The sequence below is a fragment of the Oxyura jamaicensis genome, chromosome 5 (assembly GCF_011077185.1).
Source record: "Oxyura jamaicensis isolate SHBP4307 breed ruddy duck chromosome 5, BPBGC_Ojam_1.0, whole genome shotgun sequence".
Lineage (NCBI taxonomy): Eukaryota > Metazoa > Chordata > Aves > Anseriformes > Anatidae > Oxyura > Oxyura jamaicensis.
Genome location: NC_048897.1, coordinates 30,577,565 through 30,594,958, shown reverse-complemented (window position 1 = coordinate 30,594,958; position 17,394 = coordinate 30,577,565). Strand labels below are relative to the sequence as shown.

General features: G+C 40.5%; 1 protein-coding gene across 2 annotated transcripts in view; it reads right to left on the bottom strand.

Moving 5' to 3' along the window:
* Nucleotides 1–17,394, bottom strand: part of AMBRA1 (autophagy and beclin 1 regulator 1) — a 118,438-nt gene that overhangs the window by 75,064 nt on the left and 25,980 nt on the right. Inside the window, exons 8-10 of one of the 2 annotated variants that reach the window (XM_035327768.1) lie at nucleotides 14,152–14,334; nucleotides 1,162–1,245; nucleotides 509–609 (exon numbers count right to left, since the gene is read on the bottom strand). In XM_035327768.1, the coding sequence (XP_035183659.1) occupies nucleotides 509–609; nucleotides 1,162–1,245; nucleotides 14,152–14,334 (368 nt within the window). The remainder of the gene's footprint in view (nucleotides 1–508; nucleotides 610–1,161; nucleotides 1,246–14,151; nucleotides 14,335–17,394) is intronic. The other variant, XM_035327769.1, reaches the window with a different exon arrangement.

Genomic DNA, 17,394 nt, shown 5'->3' with positions numbered 1-17,394 from the left:
TCCCCTCCCGCCTCCGCCTGCCCTTTAAGGCTCCCAAATGGCTGTGCACTGTATGTGGTGGCAGCCTAGTTTTAATACGCACTTATTAAGATCCTAATTGAATCCCACATTGCCTTGTGTGCATCTTGCCAGCCAGAACACGAACAAGGCACCCTATAATTCAATTAGAAGGACCTGCAGCAAGCTTATCATTAGCCTGTCAGGTTGTTAAGTAAAAGACATCTAGGAATAGGGGAGGAAGCTAAACAAAGGGAGAACTGTTAACAGCACCCCTCCCCAATTCATGCTGAGACTCCCATACACTTACTTGAAATATGGAATCTGCAGCACCAAGCACTTGAATGACAGCTTATCACAACTCCCTAACAGGCCTTTCTTTTGTTTCAGGAGACTTAAAAAGCATCCCCAAAGCTGAAATTAGTCTTGTCCCAGTCAGTTCTCTTCTGCGCAGATTCACAAGAAAAACACCACTAATATACACAACAACTGCAAACAGAAATCTCGTTACCTGCCAAAACCCTGTTGACAGAGGAATGGGTGGCCAAGCCAGGCTGTCCCCTTTCGTGGAAAATCCCAGCATAAGGCAAGTACTCTGGCAACAAGAAGCGTCTGCAAAAGAAAGAGCACATTTACATGGGGAAAAAACATCCCAGTATGCTACAAGCCCTGGACAGCAAGTACAATTACTTTGAGGAAACCTGACTACATTCCAGCAGACGATAGCAGAAGACTGGGCTCCTTTGCTTAGCCAGCCACTTCATGGCTTCAGATGAACAGCAAATTACAGATTAGATCCTCCTCTGATCAATGTGGCTGTGAAGTCACCATTAAACAAACCCTTTACCTCCCACAACAGTTTTCTAATCTCTAACCAGCAGGTCTCACTGAGAATCTCCCATCAGGTTCTTTTCTCCTATTCTGCCTTCACACTGCGGCTCCATCATGCACATAAGCAGCATTAAAACCATGCTGTGCTTCAAAACATCACAGGATGAGCTGGGCACACTAACATGCCACCTCAGGGGTTCCCGATATTGCTAACTAAGAAAACAACAGCCTTGTGCAAGAAAGGAAATCCATCTAAAAGTACCATAGAGCTGTATTGCAGCTGGTAGCCCAAGGATTTTCATACCCTCATACTGTTAGGTGTACAAGCCTTACCTTGGGACAAAGCGCCCCAGAGACGGTGCAGACATGCGGGCATTACGGGGAGCTCGGTGCCTAGATCGGTCTCCATTGTCCCTTCAACAAAAGAAAAACAAAAAATATTGCACATTAAAAATACTATGCAATGGAACATTATCTAGAAAAAAACAAACCAACCAAAAAAACCCACACAGATAATGTCAACTACTCCTCTTGACTGAGTTTTAATGTTTCTCTTGCATAAATCATATGCTTATGTTCCAAATTCATGCAACTTACTCTACCAAAAACTCCTAATAGGTTTGCGTGCAGGCAGCCTAACATACGCTTACCTCATTGTTTGAGGGTGCCTCAAAAGTATCAACTAAGTCAGTCAATAAATAAGTGTCAGTACCCAAGCAAATAAACCAGAAACCTTATAATTTGGACTGTGAGAGAAAAAGCAAGCATGCCGTAGTCCTGACAAAACCTTCTGCTAGTCAAAGAAATCTGCTAAATTTCATTTGTTCATTTCCAGGAAAGGTGGCAAAGGATCATCATCTGCAAACCATCCTTCTGAGCTCCCTCCTTCAAGGTCCAGGTTAAGTGCCATTACAGCCTAAGATAGATCTCACCTTTCACAAGCTTTTCCAGTGAAGTCAGAAATGTTAGGTGGTGGTATCAGACAAAACCATAGCTTCTCAAAAACCTCTCATTCCGTTTCACAATAAACAGCTATGCCTTGGGGGAGGTGAAAGGGTCTAGCATCTGTCTTCCTACAGTAGACACAGCAAAGCCTTCTTCCCCAGGACAGTACAACACTGAATAAATAGGTCACCCAAAGCACCTGTGGAATGCCAGCCTTAGAAGTCTCAAGCCAGACAAAGCTGATGTGGCTGACAATCTGATTTTGGCAATAGCAACTCAACATCAAGCAGGAGACCAGACTGAAAAATCTCCAAGAAGCAAAAATCATGATACTGCATTCATAGATCACAGAGGATCTGTCATTATACAGCCCTAAAACTGCAAGAAAAATAATGAGACTACATCACTAACTCAAGTTCTGAAACAGATCTCTGCAAAGATTTATTCCATTCAGAAATTTGTGTGACCTCGCACAAGCAGCAATTCTGTTGTCCCTGGATTCTAGGTCTCTATCTGACTGCAGCTCTACTTGCCTCCTTCCCAGGCAGCTGTGGGGAGAATATTACTTGCAGAGCCTTAGAATCACTAAAAAACTAAATATTTGTTATGCAACACATCAGCAGCACATTCCTAATCGACTCCAGCAAGCTGTGCATGTAGTCAGGGTTTTTTGTGTTTTTATTTGTTGTTGTTGCTGCTGCGGGTTTTGTTTTGGTGGTGGTGTCCCCCCCTCCTTTACTGAGTCTGTGAGCAAGAAACGTGCACTGCGAAGAAAATCCATTGCGTGATTTTTTCCCACACGCTTCAGGAACATAAGAGCAGAGGTTCTGCAAAGTTCATTAGCATTTCAAGCTATTTCACCAAAACCTAACCTGAATCAATGCTAACAGCTCCCATTTCTCCTCCCACTGCAGACACAGCATTAGCAGTTCACAGCCAAAGCTGCACCTTTCCCTGAGGTTTCTGTGAAGCCAGCAGGGTTCCTGAAATTGGCAAAGTAAAGGCTGCTGCTCTTCTTTTGTCACTCCACCGTATTAGGGAACAGATCAGTAACAGAAGAAATACTGAAAAGTCAAGTGCTGACATATCAGCTTTTCCTGATAAAAAAGGCCAAAGGGCAAAAGAAGTGTCATGTTCCAGATCCCACCACACACATTAAGAGCTAGTTAAAGTCAGAAATATATATATATATATATATATATATATATATATATATATAATGAGCTCACATAGCAGTTTTTTGAACTATGCTGATATGCAGTCCTGGGAGAACAGAAACAAAATGTTTTTCAAGTTTTACATTTACTTTGGACATTTATTAGAATTAGAAGATGCTTGTGAAAAGGATAAATAACGACAGTAGGAACAAAAATAGGACTACACCCTGCAGAATTACCCATTTAAAGAGAACCTCTACAGCAGTTTTCAAAAGGAATGAGGAATTAGCTCTAGCAGACAGACAAAAAAGGCAAGGTGCAAACTCTCCCACAGCACAAATCAAGGGACCTTAAGCAAGTGATTTGAGTTTTTTTTAAAACGCCACTAGCCAAAGCGCTTAGCATCCATAAAAAACATTTTAGGAAACACACAGTCTGATGAACTAGACTCTCTGATGGGAGAACTCCTTTACCGTCCCTTTCACCATTCATACACTCCCCCAGTACAAAAAGCCTGAAAGAGAAAAACACAGACTAGACTTGCTTCAGTTTTCACTATGGCAGAGAGCCTCTAACAATTCAAGAGATGGTAATCTCTTTCTAACATTCCCCTTAATAAACAAATAATAATAATAATAAAATCTCCCCCAAACTACCACTACCCTCTAGGATTCAAACAACAGGATTTGGAACAGTGACTAACCTGCGAGAACACTAAAGTTTCTACGTACCATAATGGAATCGTGAGATATGCTTCTTTAACTGTCTGTGTGAAAGAGGTGTATTACCAAACATTAGTCTGAATCACTGATTTACAGTCATTTATATCTCAACTCCTATGCCCAATGCCGTGTAAGAGTGTTTTTAAGCATCTACTGCTGAAAAGCTAGAAGAGCTGATAATACCCTGGGGTACCAGCTGAAGATTATTTCTGCACCTTCTAAAAAGGAAAATAAAAAACCCCACAGATCAGTGAAGATGGGTGGCACTTAGTGTTATTTCTGTACCACGTACAGCCTGCTGACAGAGGGAGGAGAGCAGATGTTAGCACGACTGCAGTGCCAGAGTGAAGCACTCCTGCAAGAAACAAAAAGCTTCTGACAAAGTTCTCTGAAGTACTAGCAAAGATCAAACGGCCTACTTTTTATCTAGTGTCAACTACCTACAGACTCATTTAGCTGATGATTTGCAATGGGTAGTTTAACATAACCTGAAAATGCAGATCCCACATACAGATCCCATGCAGGTGTGTACATAAGCTTCTCCTGTAAAGCAACCCAACAGCTTCCTTGCAAAAGTAAAGTGAAACAGATGTGACACATCGAGTGTTATTAACAAGGCCAAAAACTCTCTTGGAATATCCTTTGTTATAAGTGTACCAGCAAAAGTGAATGGCACTGCAAAGCTTCAGTGAAAAACAGTGAAGGACCTAAGAAATCCATCGAGCAAGGTGCAAGGAAAGAATCACAAGTTAAAAGTACATAAAGCTACAAGGGAGACTTCATACTACAACTAGTAAACAGACTATTTTGTCTCTGGAGGAAAACTGCAAGAACCAACAAATGGTCAAATTAACTTTAAGGGTCTGGCCCAAATTCAGGTTATTCATAACTTGTTTAGATACCAGCGTGGGACAAATCAAAACAGCAATACAGAGAGCAAGAGTTGGTAGGAGAAGAACAGCACTAACACAAACACAGAATGGAGCAGGAAAAGAAAGAAACGTTCCCATGCATTCGAGCAGATTTGTGGAGCTTTAGTAGGCCACAAGAAGGATGAAAGTTCATCTTGAACTGGATAACTTCTTGGTATTTTTCTGCTACTGTTTAGTTTGCTTTCTTAGAAAAAAGACTTGACCAACATAGACACAATAAAGTGAAAACAGACTTAGAGATGTAAAGCTTGGCATCCTAGAGTTTGGAGAAAAAGGTAACTTTTCTTCTTTTATCTGGCATCTTGGCCACCGCATTAATAACTGAGTGAATATAGAAGATAGCCAAGATAGTCAGAAAAGGAAAAAAAATGCAACTATGTTCTGCTTCTCTATCTTGGCAAGAGTAACCTTTAATATTTAGAGATTGTTGTATTAGGAAGTGAAATTAAACACACAGCATGGGATTTCTAATGCAATCTGTTGGTCTAACTGTTCCCATTGTAGTCAACATTAAAACTCCCACTGACTACGCTGCCAACAGAATTAGGTCAACAATGACCATTTTGAAAAGCCATTTAATTATCAGAGCCAGCACCAGTAAGCCATGCAAGTGCGAAAGAATCAAATTATGCCAGACCAAGCCAATTGTTCCATATTTTCAGCATTTTATAGTGTTTCATGTGATCCAATCAAGCACTAAATCAATTTCTATTGCAGAAGTTAGACACTTAATTCCAACGTGAAATAACTGCTTAAGTGGCATCTGCTAATACCTTTAAACTGGATTTTGATGCAACACCATTGATGTAACAAAAAAAATAATAATTCCTTAGTACTTCAAACACTGGGCATCTCCATGCACTTGGTAGTCGTCGTGTAAGACCACAGGAGGTTACCACAGAGGAAACAGCAGTAGGGCAAGAGTAAGTACAAACATCACACCAGGAGCTCAGAGGAGGTTACAAGAAAACACAAAGGTATTTGGCTCTAAAGGTTGGTAAACTCTGACCCCAGATCCTCTAGAGAGGGCACATGGAGGATGTCATAATTGGACATAAAGAAGAAACAGATCCTGAAACGTTGCAATTCATGGGACTGTCTGCAGATTTACACCAAAACAGATGACATATCCTGTGAAGGGCGTACTCACAAGAGCTGCGAAGGACAAGACAACACACGTACTACATTTCCAGAAAGGGTGCAGAAGGAGGAAAAAAGGGTGGGGAGACACATTCTGTTTGCTATCGATTCTAAGAACATCTCAACCACTTTCTGGCACCATTACTGATGAGTAAGAGGCACAGTGTTGGGAGCACTATGACAGTAAATTACTACTAGTTTTACAACAGAGGAGCAGCAAAACACCTGATGGTAGAACTTTTGTTTTTCTCTGCCAGATCTTTCAAGATCCTGAGTATCTCCTGCAAATGAGGTTAGGGAAAACTGTGAGCGTTTCTAGGAAATAAACTTCTCAAAATAGAGAAGTAAACACAAAATAAACAAAACCTTGACATTCTGAATATTTCAGTAAGATACAGCTATCCTAGAAGACTGAAAGGAAAGCACTGCTGGAGTAACAACTCCTGGATCGGTGAGATGAGTCTCTCAAAGTATGGAGTTTCCACCCAGTAGACGCTATTTTATTCACGATCCTCAAGTCTTGGAGAATTTGTACACTCAATGCAGGAAAATGGGACCACCCCACTTACAGCTCTCAGAACAACAGTATCTCACCTAAATGCAGGAATATGTTTAACAGAAAAGAATCAAGATGACTGACCTATTTCTGAGCAGAGATTTTTTCCCCACACATAGGTACAAATAAGTAAGTAAGAAACACTGGGCATAACAAAAATGGTAACAAGTATTAGTGTCCACAGACATTAAAAGGATGAAGGCACAGAATTAAAATAATATACATAACCTAGTAAAAATTAAAGGTATAAACTAATCTACCTATCTTTGAAGGATATGACCATTATTGAAGTAATTAAGGCAGAACAGAAGGATAAAACAAGAAAAAAAGCAAAAAGACATCTGCTACACAAAAAGCTCTTCCTAGCACTAAATGTATTTGGGCCACAGAACAGACTCCCAGGTATAACAACGGAAGCCCAACAAAACTGAAGAATAAAAACATTAGAGGAACTGGAAAGAGCAACGTTGCCCAGCTGGAGAGACAGGAATTAGAATAGACTCGGAGCATAGCTACTTAATACGGGAGTTGATGAAGAAGTTCACTAAAGACATGGTGCCTTTCTATTCTCCTACATTCTTTTGAAGGCTTAAATGTCAGTCTTTCACTAACAGCTTTTCAAGGGAACACCAGAGAAAACTTTCACGCATTTATCAGCTAAAACTTCCTATAAAACAGCAGTAGCGCTGCAGATTGCTGTGTTACTAATGGCTCTCCTGACCAGAGGGAAACAAAACCTCCAGCCTTGATTACCTCTTAGAGGGCCGTTCAGGGGGGGAATGTATTTACAAGATTAAAAATGGCACTTCAGAAGATCAAGTGCTTCAGACAAGCATCACATAAGAGAGGATTTATCACCTGGTCAAGGGAAACAGCAGCACTTGCCTGTTAAATGCTGGGGATTAATTGTTTCAGATAAAGCCTAATTTTGAATCACAATGAAGCACTTGCTCTGATCTAGCTACAGAGCATCAGTTGCCTCTGTTCTAATCATCTTACCGTGTGGTGGGTTTGCAAATAGATGGCACCTTTTAGAACACGGCTGATATGCTCCATAGCTACACTGAATCCTTGGAAAACAAACCAAGGCCAGACAAAGGTAGAGAATCCCTGCTCCCCATCCTGGAGCTACCATACTATGTTTTATATGAACTAGCATTCAATGTTTTATTAAAAAAAATAGAGCATCCAATAGCACAACCACCTTTCCTTTGAGACCCATTTACTGGGCATTTTCAAGCATTTGAACACGAACATAAAAGGGAAAGCATCACTATAGCTAATTCTAATCACTTGTAAACTTCACAACTGGTGCTAATTGAATCCATTTTGTAGAGCAAACATGCACCAGCTGCCCCATCGGACTGCCATACTGGAATAAATTGTCAGAAGCAAGCACTAACAAAACAAACAAAACAAAAACCCAACCACATTGCACTATCACAGTTCTGCTCTTCTGCTCAAACAGAAATGAAAGCATAACTGCACAATCAACCCTAATCTATCAGGTCTACAGGCTTGCAGAATGCTAACCACTGCCTGCTCTGCATAGCCCGCAACAAACTAAAAACAGCTTGCTTCCTAATCGCTCTCATCAACACCAGACATCACTTACGAGGTGACCTTGTTTGACTTAAGAGTTTCACAGACACAAAATAAAAGCAAAAGAAAAACAATGAACACAGCTTTTAAGTAGCTTAAGTGGCAGAAAAAAAAAAGGGGGGGGGGGACCATCTTGACAACAGGACTGTTTCTACAAGCCCAGGCAACATACAGTATGGAATATGATGTGAGCTTTTCTGGCAACTATTCTTCCAAAAGACAGTCATTCCTTCAGCACCCTGCTATTCCTTCACCACTACACTTGCCTCGCTGGCATCTGACTTAATGGTACACAGCATTGTGCTGGAGAGCTCAGCAATATCCTGCAGTGCTACACCAAGGAAACGGTCATTCCCTGTCACTGCATCAGGCAGTATTATTAGACATTAAGACCAAGATACGGAGAATATAAAAGACTGTCACAAAGGATAAAGATAAAAAGAACAAGGAAAATGAAGCTGCAGGCTACTACAAGTATATAATAAGCCAAACTAAGACACTCGCTAATCCTTGAAAAGTGAAGTTCAAAGAGTAGATTCAGTATCATTCGCATTCATCCTGGACTTGTTAGCGTTCTTAGCCTGCAACTGTGTTTAAGATTATGAATATAATTAACATAAATTGCTATGTATCTAGAAACGATGTCCCAGTGCCAACTGCTCCAGACACCTACACCAGAATGAAAAAAAAACAAAGTGACCACCGAGTTCCGCAAAATTCAGTCTGGCTTTCAGCCACTTTTAAGAAGGTCCATCTTCATCAAAAATCAATGAGGCTGAGCCATGTGAGCTGAGAAACAGAAGCAGAGGAGACAGCATCAAAAGCACAGATAAAAGGGCTCCCGGAAGAAAATAACAAAGGCAGCTAACACGCAACTAATAACAACACTATTTTTATATCTTTATCTGAACTCAAGTAACAAAACACCAACAAGAATATTATTTTAGGTGCTCAAGTAAGAGAGACAGACAACAAACTTTCAATCCAAGACTTCCAGAAAGAAGTCACTGCTTTTTCCACAGGTGCAAAGATCCTAAAATCTTTTTCCATCAACATTTAAGTGACACTTAGAACCCATATTTATTTTCCCACCTCCTGCCATGTTTTCTGTTAACCTCAAAAAAACACCTGGATAGCATCAGTAAGAAGGAAACAAAAAAAAAGTCTAATTGCTTTTTACAAACCACACAGATTGGATATGCTACTTTTCTACCACTACACCAAAAGGTGATCATTAAGTCATCTCTCTTACCAACCTTCACTACAACGTATCAGAACTGAGCACTTGACATCCCATCATCCATCAGGAAGTGTCAGGTTAAGCTATGGAGTCGCACTAGAGTAACTTTTTTTCCTTACCCCTTGGATTCCCTGAACTTTTCTCTCCATAAGGACTGAATTGCTCTTAGCTGCTGTTCTGGAGCTGCAGATCAGAATCTCCATACTTATTTCAGGTCTCACAAAAACTTTAGACATCCTAAAATCTCCTTTCTACTGCCAAAAAAAAAAAAAAAAAGACTGCTACTTCACTTCTTTTGCAGAATTTGAAGGTTGTCACAGGGAGGAGAAAGCTCTCTGAAATACATTAATGCAAGGTGGACAGCTGTAAAGGAGGACAGTAAAGAGAAAGACTGAATACAAAAAGTCAGTTCTGCTGTGTGCTCTTAGTAGTTGATGTGCTAAGTGAAAACAGCAGGTGCATTGTGAAGTGATTGCATTTCTACAGATTAGTGCTTTAATTGTTCCACATCTCCAGCAAACGATCTAGAGACAGACTGAAAAGGCAGAAACTGGATTTATAAACAAGCACAGAATTCCTTCATAAGTGTAGGGAAAAAAATATTTCAGTAAATATTTCTCAAACCCTTCTCCCCTCATTCACTCAAACTTCACAAGATCTCCTTCCACCTGGGCCATTAAGCAAACTAGCCATGAACTTTTCTATTTAATATATAAAATAAGTAAGAGCAAAATGCCAGCTTGAGGCAGAGCATTGGCTATGGCACAAAACAGATTCCTGACACAAACGCTTGACCTATGGAAGAGGGGAAGAACATCTACCATGCTACCCTCCAAAATAAAGTCACATTCAAGAAACCAAAAGTGAAACATTTGGCTCTAATGAAGTATCAGTCAGCTGGCAGGTTTTAATTGTAGAACCTTTTAAGGCAAGAGACTATTGGAGGAAACTTGCTGAGACAGCATCAATAAGGAAACCAGGAGTGGCAGAAGACAGACATTGTGGATACTCTCACTAATGAAGAGGAGACCCCTGCAAGGTGCCCATCTGAGAAACTGCTGCAAATGTAAGTCCAGAAAATGCCTTAATTAAAAGGATTTAAAGTTGACAAAGAAAGCTAAACAATCTCACCCTGAACCTTGTAAGCTTTCCATAGTTTTCATAATCTGTTTTTGCGGAAATAGTCTCTTGCTTAGCAGAGAGCATCCACCATGGTCTCAGCAAAAGTGTCTACCATGCTCGTGTTCTCTGTCTGGGTGCTCAGGAATGTCTCAAAAGAAATCAAAAAGTTAAAGCACCAAAAAATGTTCTGAGGCATGTGAGGTGAAGCCCTTCTTGCTGTAGAGACAACACAGTAAAGACCTTCCTACCCTGTGACAACGACAGAACTGAATGGAGATACCCCAACACAGATTGTCCAAGAGGAAAGAGAAAGGATAGAAAGGGAAAAAGCTGCAGATGTTAAAAAAGTGCAAGCTCCAAGCTCCTTCATAACTATATTCTACCAAGCTGCCTACTCTCAAAGGCAGATAGAGGAGTCAGCCAAAGCCACAGCTTTAGCCTTGGCTTGAAATCCTTTATGGAACTGAAATGAAGGATTTGAGCAAGGCTTTCAGACAACAAGGTGGTGTGCCGTTCTAGGTAACTGTTGGTTTTCAGTCTGACAGATTGAAGAACCTGTATTCTTTCCCATATTTAGAATTATATGTGAAAAAAAATTAGCATGTAATTACTAAAGAGTCCTAGAAGCACCATGCACAGTCTCCAACATCGTCACTATTCCAGACTAAAGGTCAAACTGGGAGCAACCCAGTCAAACATATTGAAGGAGTAAAAAAAGATAGCTAAGCTCTATAAATCTAAACTTACGATGTGTTCCAGACATAAGACACTTGAAAAGACCTTGAAATTATAAAGTTCAACATCTATAGCTTGTCTACAAAGAACCTATTTTTACCAGTTATTCTCGAAGAATAAAGTGACGTCATTCTCCACTCAGACTCTCATCCCAGAATACAAGACGCCTTTTCATTTTAGCTTGCAATTCTGTTAAAGCTAACCTAAAAACCCACTCATATCAATTTATCTGTTAATAACCTAATATTACAATCTGGATATATATTACAGCCTGTATAAAATACTTTCATGCAGACATGACTAAGTTTACAGTTGTCAGTTGTATTCAATACACACGGAGATGACAACAGTGACAGGTTAAACACAGGCAGCACATGCAGAGAGATAATATCTTATTAGACCAAATAATACAGGTATAGCTTGTGTCTCCCTCCTCTCCCCACCCTTAGCAGCTGGTGTAATGAAAGGATATTACTAATACCTACAAAAAAAAAAAAAAAACACCACTCTACTCCACATTTTTTGCAATAGCTGTAGTGTTTGTCTATCACAAACTAAACGTATTTATGCATGAATTCAAATGAGAGCCCGGAGAAACTGCATGCATTCTGGAGAAAATGGCATCATGAGACTGGCACACAGGAAGAGAGGCTTTAGCTTAAATTTATAGGCCATATGCACACAAATAGCATACAGAACATGTTGCTCACATCCCTAAGTTATCAGGTAAGCAAAGCTGAGAAGATATGGCTCCTCTTCTTAGAGGAGAAGCCTCAAAACCCCACAGAAGATGAGAGCTAAGGGTGGCTTGTCTGGTGGGCACCCTGAGCAAGCACAGGGCTTTTTCCTCACCCACAGCTTCACATATGGTAAAACTACCTGTTGTCTAATGCTACATCCACCTTTCAATTTCCTAGAAATCAGGAGAAAGAAGAGAGAATATTTACCAATTACATTAACCAGTTTAGAAAGATAAAGCATCAAAGGCAAATTGCTATTGATTTTACATTAATAGAAGTTCATTAGATTTCAGGAGAACAGCATGAGTTGCATACAGCTAGACACAGAAGCAACACGCTGTCATGCATGAGATCTAGAGAAACAGGCAAAACAGAGCATCTAGACTAAGGCAAGAAAGAGATGCATGACTCTGCTCGGGCGAGAATGCAAGAACGAAGTGATGCAGGAGTCATATAGAGTTCTTTCTATTCCTTTTAAGAGATTCCATTGTGAAGTGTCAACAGAATAAATCAAATGAATCACAAGACAAGTTCCAGCTCAAAGGACCCTGCACGGCAGCTCTCTCTAAGCAGCCAGGAGAAATAATGAAGCAGGGAATGAAAAAGACAGAACGTCTTGAATGCATAGACCAGAATTCGGTATGAAATATTCAGCCAACAAATTCAGCAAGTGCACAGTACAGAATAAACATTCCTCTTTGCTCAGTATGAAATGAAAGAAAACCTTAGCATGGCTGATTGAATTGCTTCCCTGACTGGGTGCTCTCACTGTGCGAATATTATCTGCAGGGGAGCACACTTCTCTGCAGGTATTTGCTTTGCTCTGTGAATGGAAAACCTACGAGCTTTTATTTTCCCAACAGAACAAATAACCCCAGACAAAGGGAGTGGAATAAAGGAAATAAAGATCTGTGCTCACGAGGTACCCGCCTTACAAAATTGGCCCAGTAACCACCACATTTCTGCTTTTCCAGGCCTGAAGCTGCTCGGAAAAACCTACTAGTCGGTGACTCCTCTGCCTTCATTTACATCTATCTTCCTTCATTTACATCTTATACAAACAAGGCCACAGTGACAGTGGAAGACATTCATTCAGCCTGTACTTTTGAATATTTAACTGCTGAAGCATGAAATGACAGCTTAACAGAACAATATTCCATTAAAAATATTCTACCACCACTTAAAGTTAGAAAGGGATTAACATCATACTTTTCTGGGAATAGCTAGTTTTACCAGCGCCCTTCATAAAGGGACTTCACCCTGACACGAAGCCTAGAGGTTTAGCATCATGCCATCTCAATCAAGCATGTGCCACTGCAGCAAGCAAACATCAAAGCTGTAGCAGCAGCAAAGTTGACAGCATCCTCTGCTGGCAGCAAAAACATAAGAGTCCAGACTTTTGAGGGGCTCACAGCTCCTCTCAGTCAAACACGGCTTCCCACCACACACTCCATAGATCACTTTTAAAGCCTTGCTCAGAATCATCCCATGTTTTAAGCTCAATATACACAAAGGGGCAAAAAAAAAAAAAAAAAAAATCAGTGAAATACTTAAAGTACCAAGGGAAAAATCTCATATTTGAATGCAATGATTGAAGTCAGATTTGAAGGGTCATATTCTCGTTTCTGCTAAAATTGATTTTAATCTAAATGCCTGAGCTTTTGGTCTCCATGTCATCCAAACAGTCCATTACTCTAATACCATTTATTGGAAAGGATTTGCTATAAGTTTGTTCACTGAGATCACACTGGGTACCTCAAAGTCCAAAAGCAGATGTCGGAGAACAGATTTAAAAGTTTGTCAGAACTGCTCAGAAAGGAATAGAGTGGCTTACAGGAGGACTGTTTTAAGGTTAGGATGCAGGGCCATTCCTCACTTTGACACTAGAGGCCATTTGCTCTCCTTATAGGAAATTAAGACTTAACACAGATACACAATCAGAGTCTTTCAAAAAAGCAATCCCAGAAACTTGAAGCTCATCTGACAAAGTTGTGCAGATATAGCAAGTAAAAGTAACAGAACATGCTGGCTGTCTCTCATAGCCTTAGATCAAATAACTAAGTCCTGCAAAGCCTCTTTGTGGCTCCTGTTCTGTCTCAAAACTTGAAAGCTCTAATAAACTCTTGGCTCCTCATCAGTTCCACAAGAGGACAAGATTCTCCTTTCCTTTGTTTAACCAGTCCTTTAAATCTGGTTGAGATACTCTGATGTGCCAAAGGTTGCCTAAAGCCTCTTTCACTTTTCATAACAGAAGTGACAAGATCCATGTGTAGCAATCAGTTTTCATTGAATGACTAATTGAATGACTTAAACTTATCTTGTTCCTACAGGAAGCCTGAGATGTCTTTGCATGTTAAGCAGCAGGAAGCCACAAAGCAGTCTTGTGTTGACAACACACAGTAGCAAGAGGGCAAGGCAGCACGCAAACTTACTCAAAATCTTCAAATTCCAGGTCATTTCCCTCTACAGATGGGCTTGAGTTCTCTGAAGTGGAAGAAGAGGAGGAGGAAGAGCGGAGACGGTTTTGTTGGTATCGCATAGAGCGCTGTCGAATACTGTCCCTCCGGGAAAGATACTGAATCATCCTCTGAGCATAATATGCAGCAGGAGACAACCTGAGCAAGAGAGAGATAGACATTTGTTACAAAAGCATAGAATGACAGCCAGCCTTGTTCTTCCCCTGGAGCTCCAGGTTCCAGGACAGTAGCAGCATATCACAAAATAGGTTGTTTGTGTTTTATGCATGAGTAAGACAGTGTGAATAAAGAAAACAAGTAGAACCAATTTTCCCTTTATATTGTTCACACCCACGTGACTTCCTTGTTTTGCAAACAGAAATACTATAGAGTACCTGTAAACAAAAACCTCACCCACAGCTCAGAGTTTTCTCATCGGGAGTCCCTGGAGTCCATTTGTCGTTGATTACCAGTTCACAGACCTAATCCCAGCAAGCATCCCTGGTAAGAACCAAGCCCACTCCCAATCTAAACTCTGCTATCAATGCCAAAGAGCAGCAGCGTTCAAACAAATACTGAATAAAGGTGGTGGTGTTTTGAGGGTAGCTTAAGGGAAGCACCACCAAGTATCAAGTTGGAAAAAGGGTGAAACAGCTTTAAATATTTTTTAGTTCAAATGGTAGGGCTTTCATATAATGACAATGTCATTAGATCCACTACATGTTGCAAGAGCAGCACTGTGATTAAAAGCCTGAGTCCCACTTTCCTCTGCAATTAACTCTTAATCCTTCCACAAGCAGAACTTGGCCTTTGTTTGCATCAGCTGTCATGCATGAGCATTACCCAGCTCCTTGGTGCTAAATGGGTAAAAATGCGCTCTTTCCCCATCCTACGCACATCCACAACTTCGAGCACAGTCTGGGAGACAGTAACTCAGTACTGAAGTCCAGAGACCTCAGATACTTTAATAACCATTTCTTCAGCCTTATTCAAGCTAGACTTGAGACCTAACTGGGGAGGGGGAGACACAAACAAACAAACAACTTAGATATTAAAGGAATAGGTGGATTAATGTCTAGTTCCCACATTCCATGATTCTGTTCTTTTTAACCAATGCAAGTTAACAGACTGTATTTTCATGACCCTGGCAAGTACCGATCTCATTTTCTACCAAGGCACCATGGGCAAGAGACTGATAATAGGCAGCACAGTTCTATTTTTTTTTAATCTAGAGGTGAAAATTTGAACAGCTTTAAACAAAGAAAAAAGCAAATAAAAAAACAAGTGAACAGCAAATTCCAGACGTTAATATAGAGATAAACATATATATATATTTACAATCACACAAGAGGTGAGCTGTCTGACTTCTACCAATGCTATTCATCTTCAGAGCAGAGCTTCGAGTTAAACTCTTTAAAACAGACCTTGCTGTCAGCCATGAGAACCAAGAGAAAGGATAAATTCACCTTGACAGTGACTACCACTACAAAGTTTGTGTTATGCTACAACCAGTAACAAAATGCAAGTCCAAAAATCATCCTTTGATAATATGACTGCTATATAGCATGGAACACTTTTTCCTTCCAGAGCTGTGCTGGCTCTATGGTGATGTACTAGGAGTAATACATGAACAGATTCACATCCATCAGCACGAGCAGCAAACAATCATACCAGGTCTGATAAAGTGCTCTGCTACTATCCCTAAAGTCATATTTCAATGGAAAACTATTTAATAGTATTTTGAGAGACTGCTCCCCAGAGCAGCATGAGAAAGACATACTAATTCTTCAAGAGATTGATTGTCCTTTATAGTTGTCTGCAGCCAAAACAACATTAATAAAATCTATCTCCCATTCCTCCACACATTCATGGCACATGAGCAAAAGAGAAGGTGACAAAAAGCGTGTAGAGACTAAGAGATGCCTCTTCTGCAAGGTAAGCTCCCTGCACCCTAGCAGGCTCTTATTTCTTTAACATGGGAAGTTTACTGACAGACTACAGGCTATGGGGTCTCTAAATGTATTCACCACAGAGCAAAAGTGGTAAAGGGAACCATACACGTGCACTTTGTTTTGGATGCCTCCTGTATCTTTACGCACCGTTAGATGAGTTAAAGCTGCTCATACTTATATAATGTAGAAGACTTTACTGTACAAACATGGTATTTCTCTTAACTCCCCTGAAGACTTAATAGGCCAAGCATAAAACAGCAATCATAGAACAGCCAGGGCTGGAAGGGACCTTAAAGATCCGGTTCCAACCCCCCTGCCAGAGGGGGGATGCCACCCACTAGACCAGGTTGCCCAGGGCCTTGTCCAACCTGGTCTTGACCCGCACATATAAACAAGAAGCTGTTCTCTTTTTCGTCCTTTTGCATAATCCAAAGCCTCTGTGAATGCCAAAAAACAAGTCTACAGCATAACACGTACAGGCAGAGAAATAAGGCAATACAGGAAGACACGAACAGTGCTCTCAGCAGTCCAGCAGTGCAATCACTGGAACTTTTTTCTTTGTTAACAGCACACCAAGGGAGATTTTCTACAGAAGGATGTGAAGGAGTTTTGCAGATATTTAGTATTCTGAAGTCATGCAGGACACCACAAGAACACCATGATTCTTGTGTGAAGAACAAGAAAGAATAAGCAACAAAGACTGGCAATAACGGATGACCAGAAGCCAGACTCAGCTTCCCAACAGCACATGGTAAGTACAACGGATGGACAGTGAAGAGGATTTTCAAAGGTAAGACAAGAAGCTTAATTGTGACACACAGAAAGGTGCAAGTGATAACATACAAAGGGCAAGGGAGAAACATATTCAGAGCAACAGACTAAGGAATTAATCTTTGCAGACGAGTGCTTGCGCATACACAGCCAAAAAAAAAAGTATTTGTCAGGATGTCTCTCTTTGGAATATGGTTATGACACAAATCAGAATCAGAGCTGAGAACCGACATAAGAGATTTAGCTGTCCTGGAGGGAGGAGAAGGCTGCAAAGCAGCATAAGAAATCCTGTTTAACATTAAACATACCTCTTCAGTTCATTCAGCTACTGAACACAAGTGTACGTCAGCCCCTGAATGAAGCTCATTTACCAGCAGGCTAAACACAAGCCAGTCACAGCAGACCACTTGATACATTTATTTCTCACCTGTGCTTCTAATAAAGCTGAGACAAAACACATGTAAAGTTTAGCCGGCAATTCTTAAACCAAGTTTGA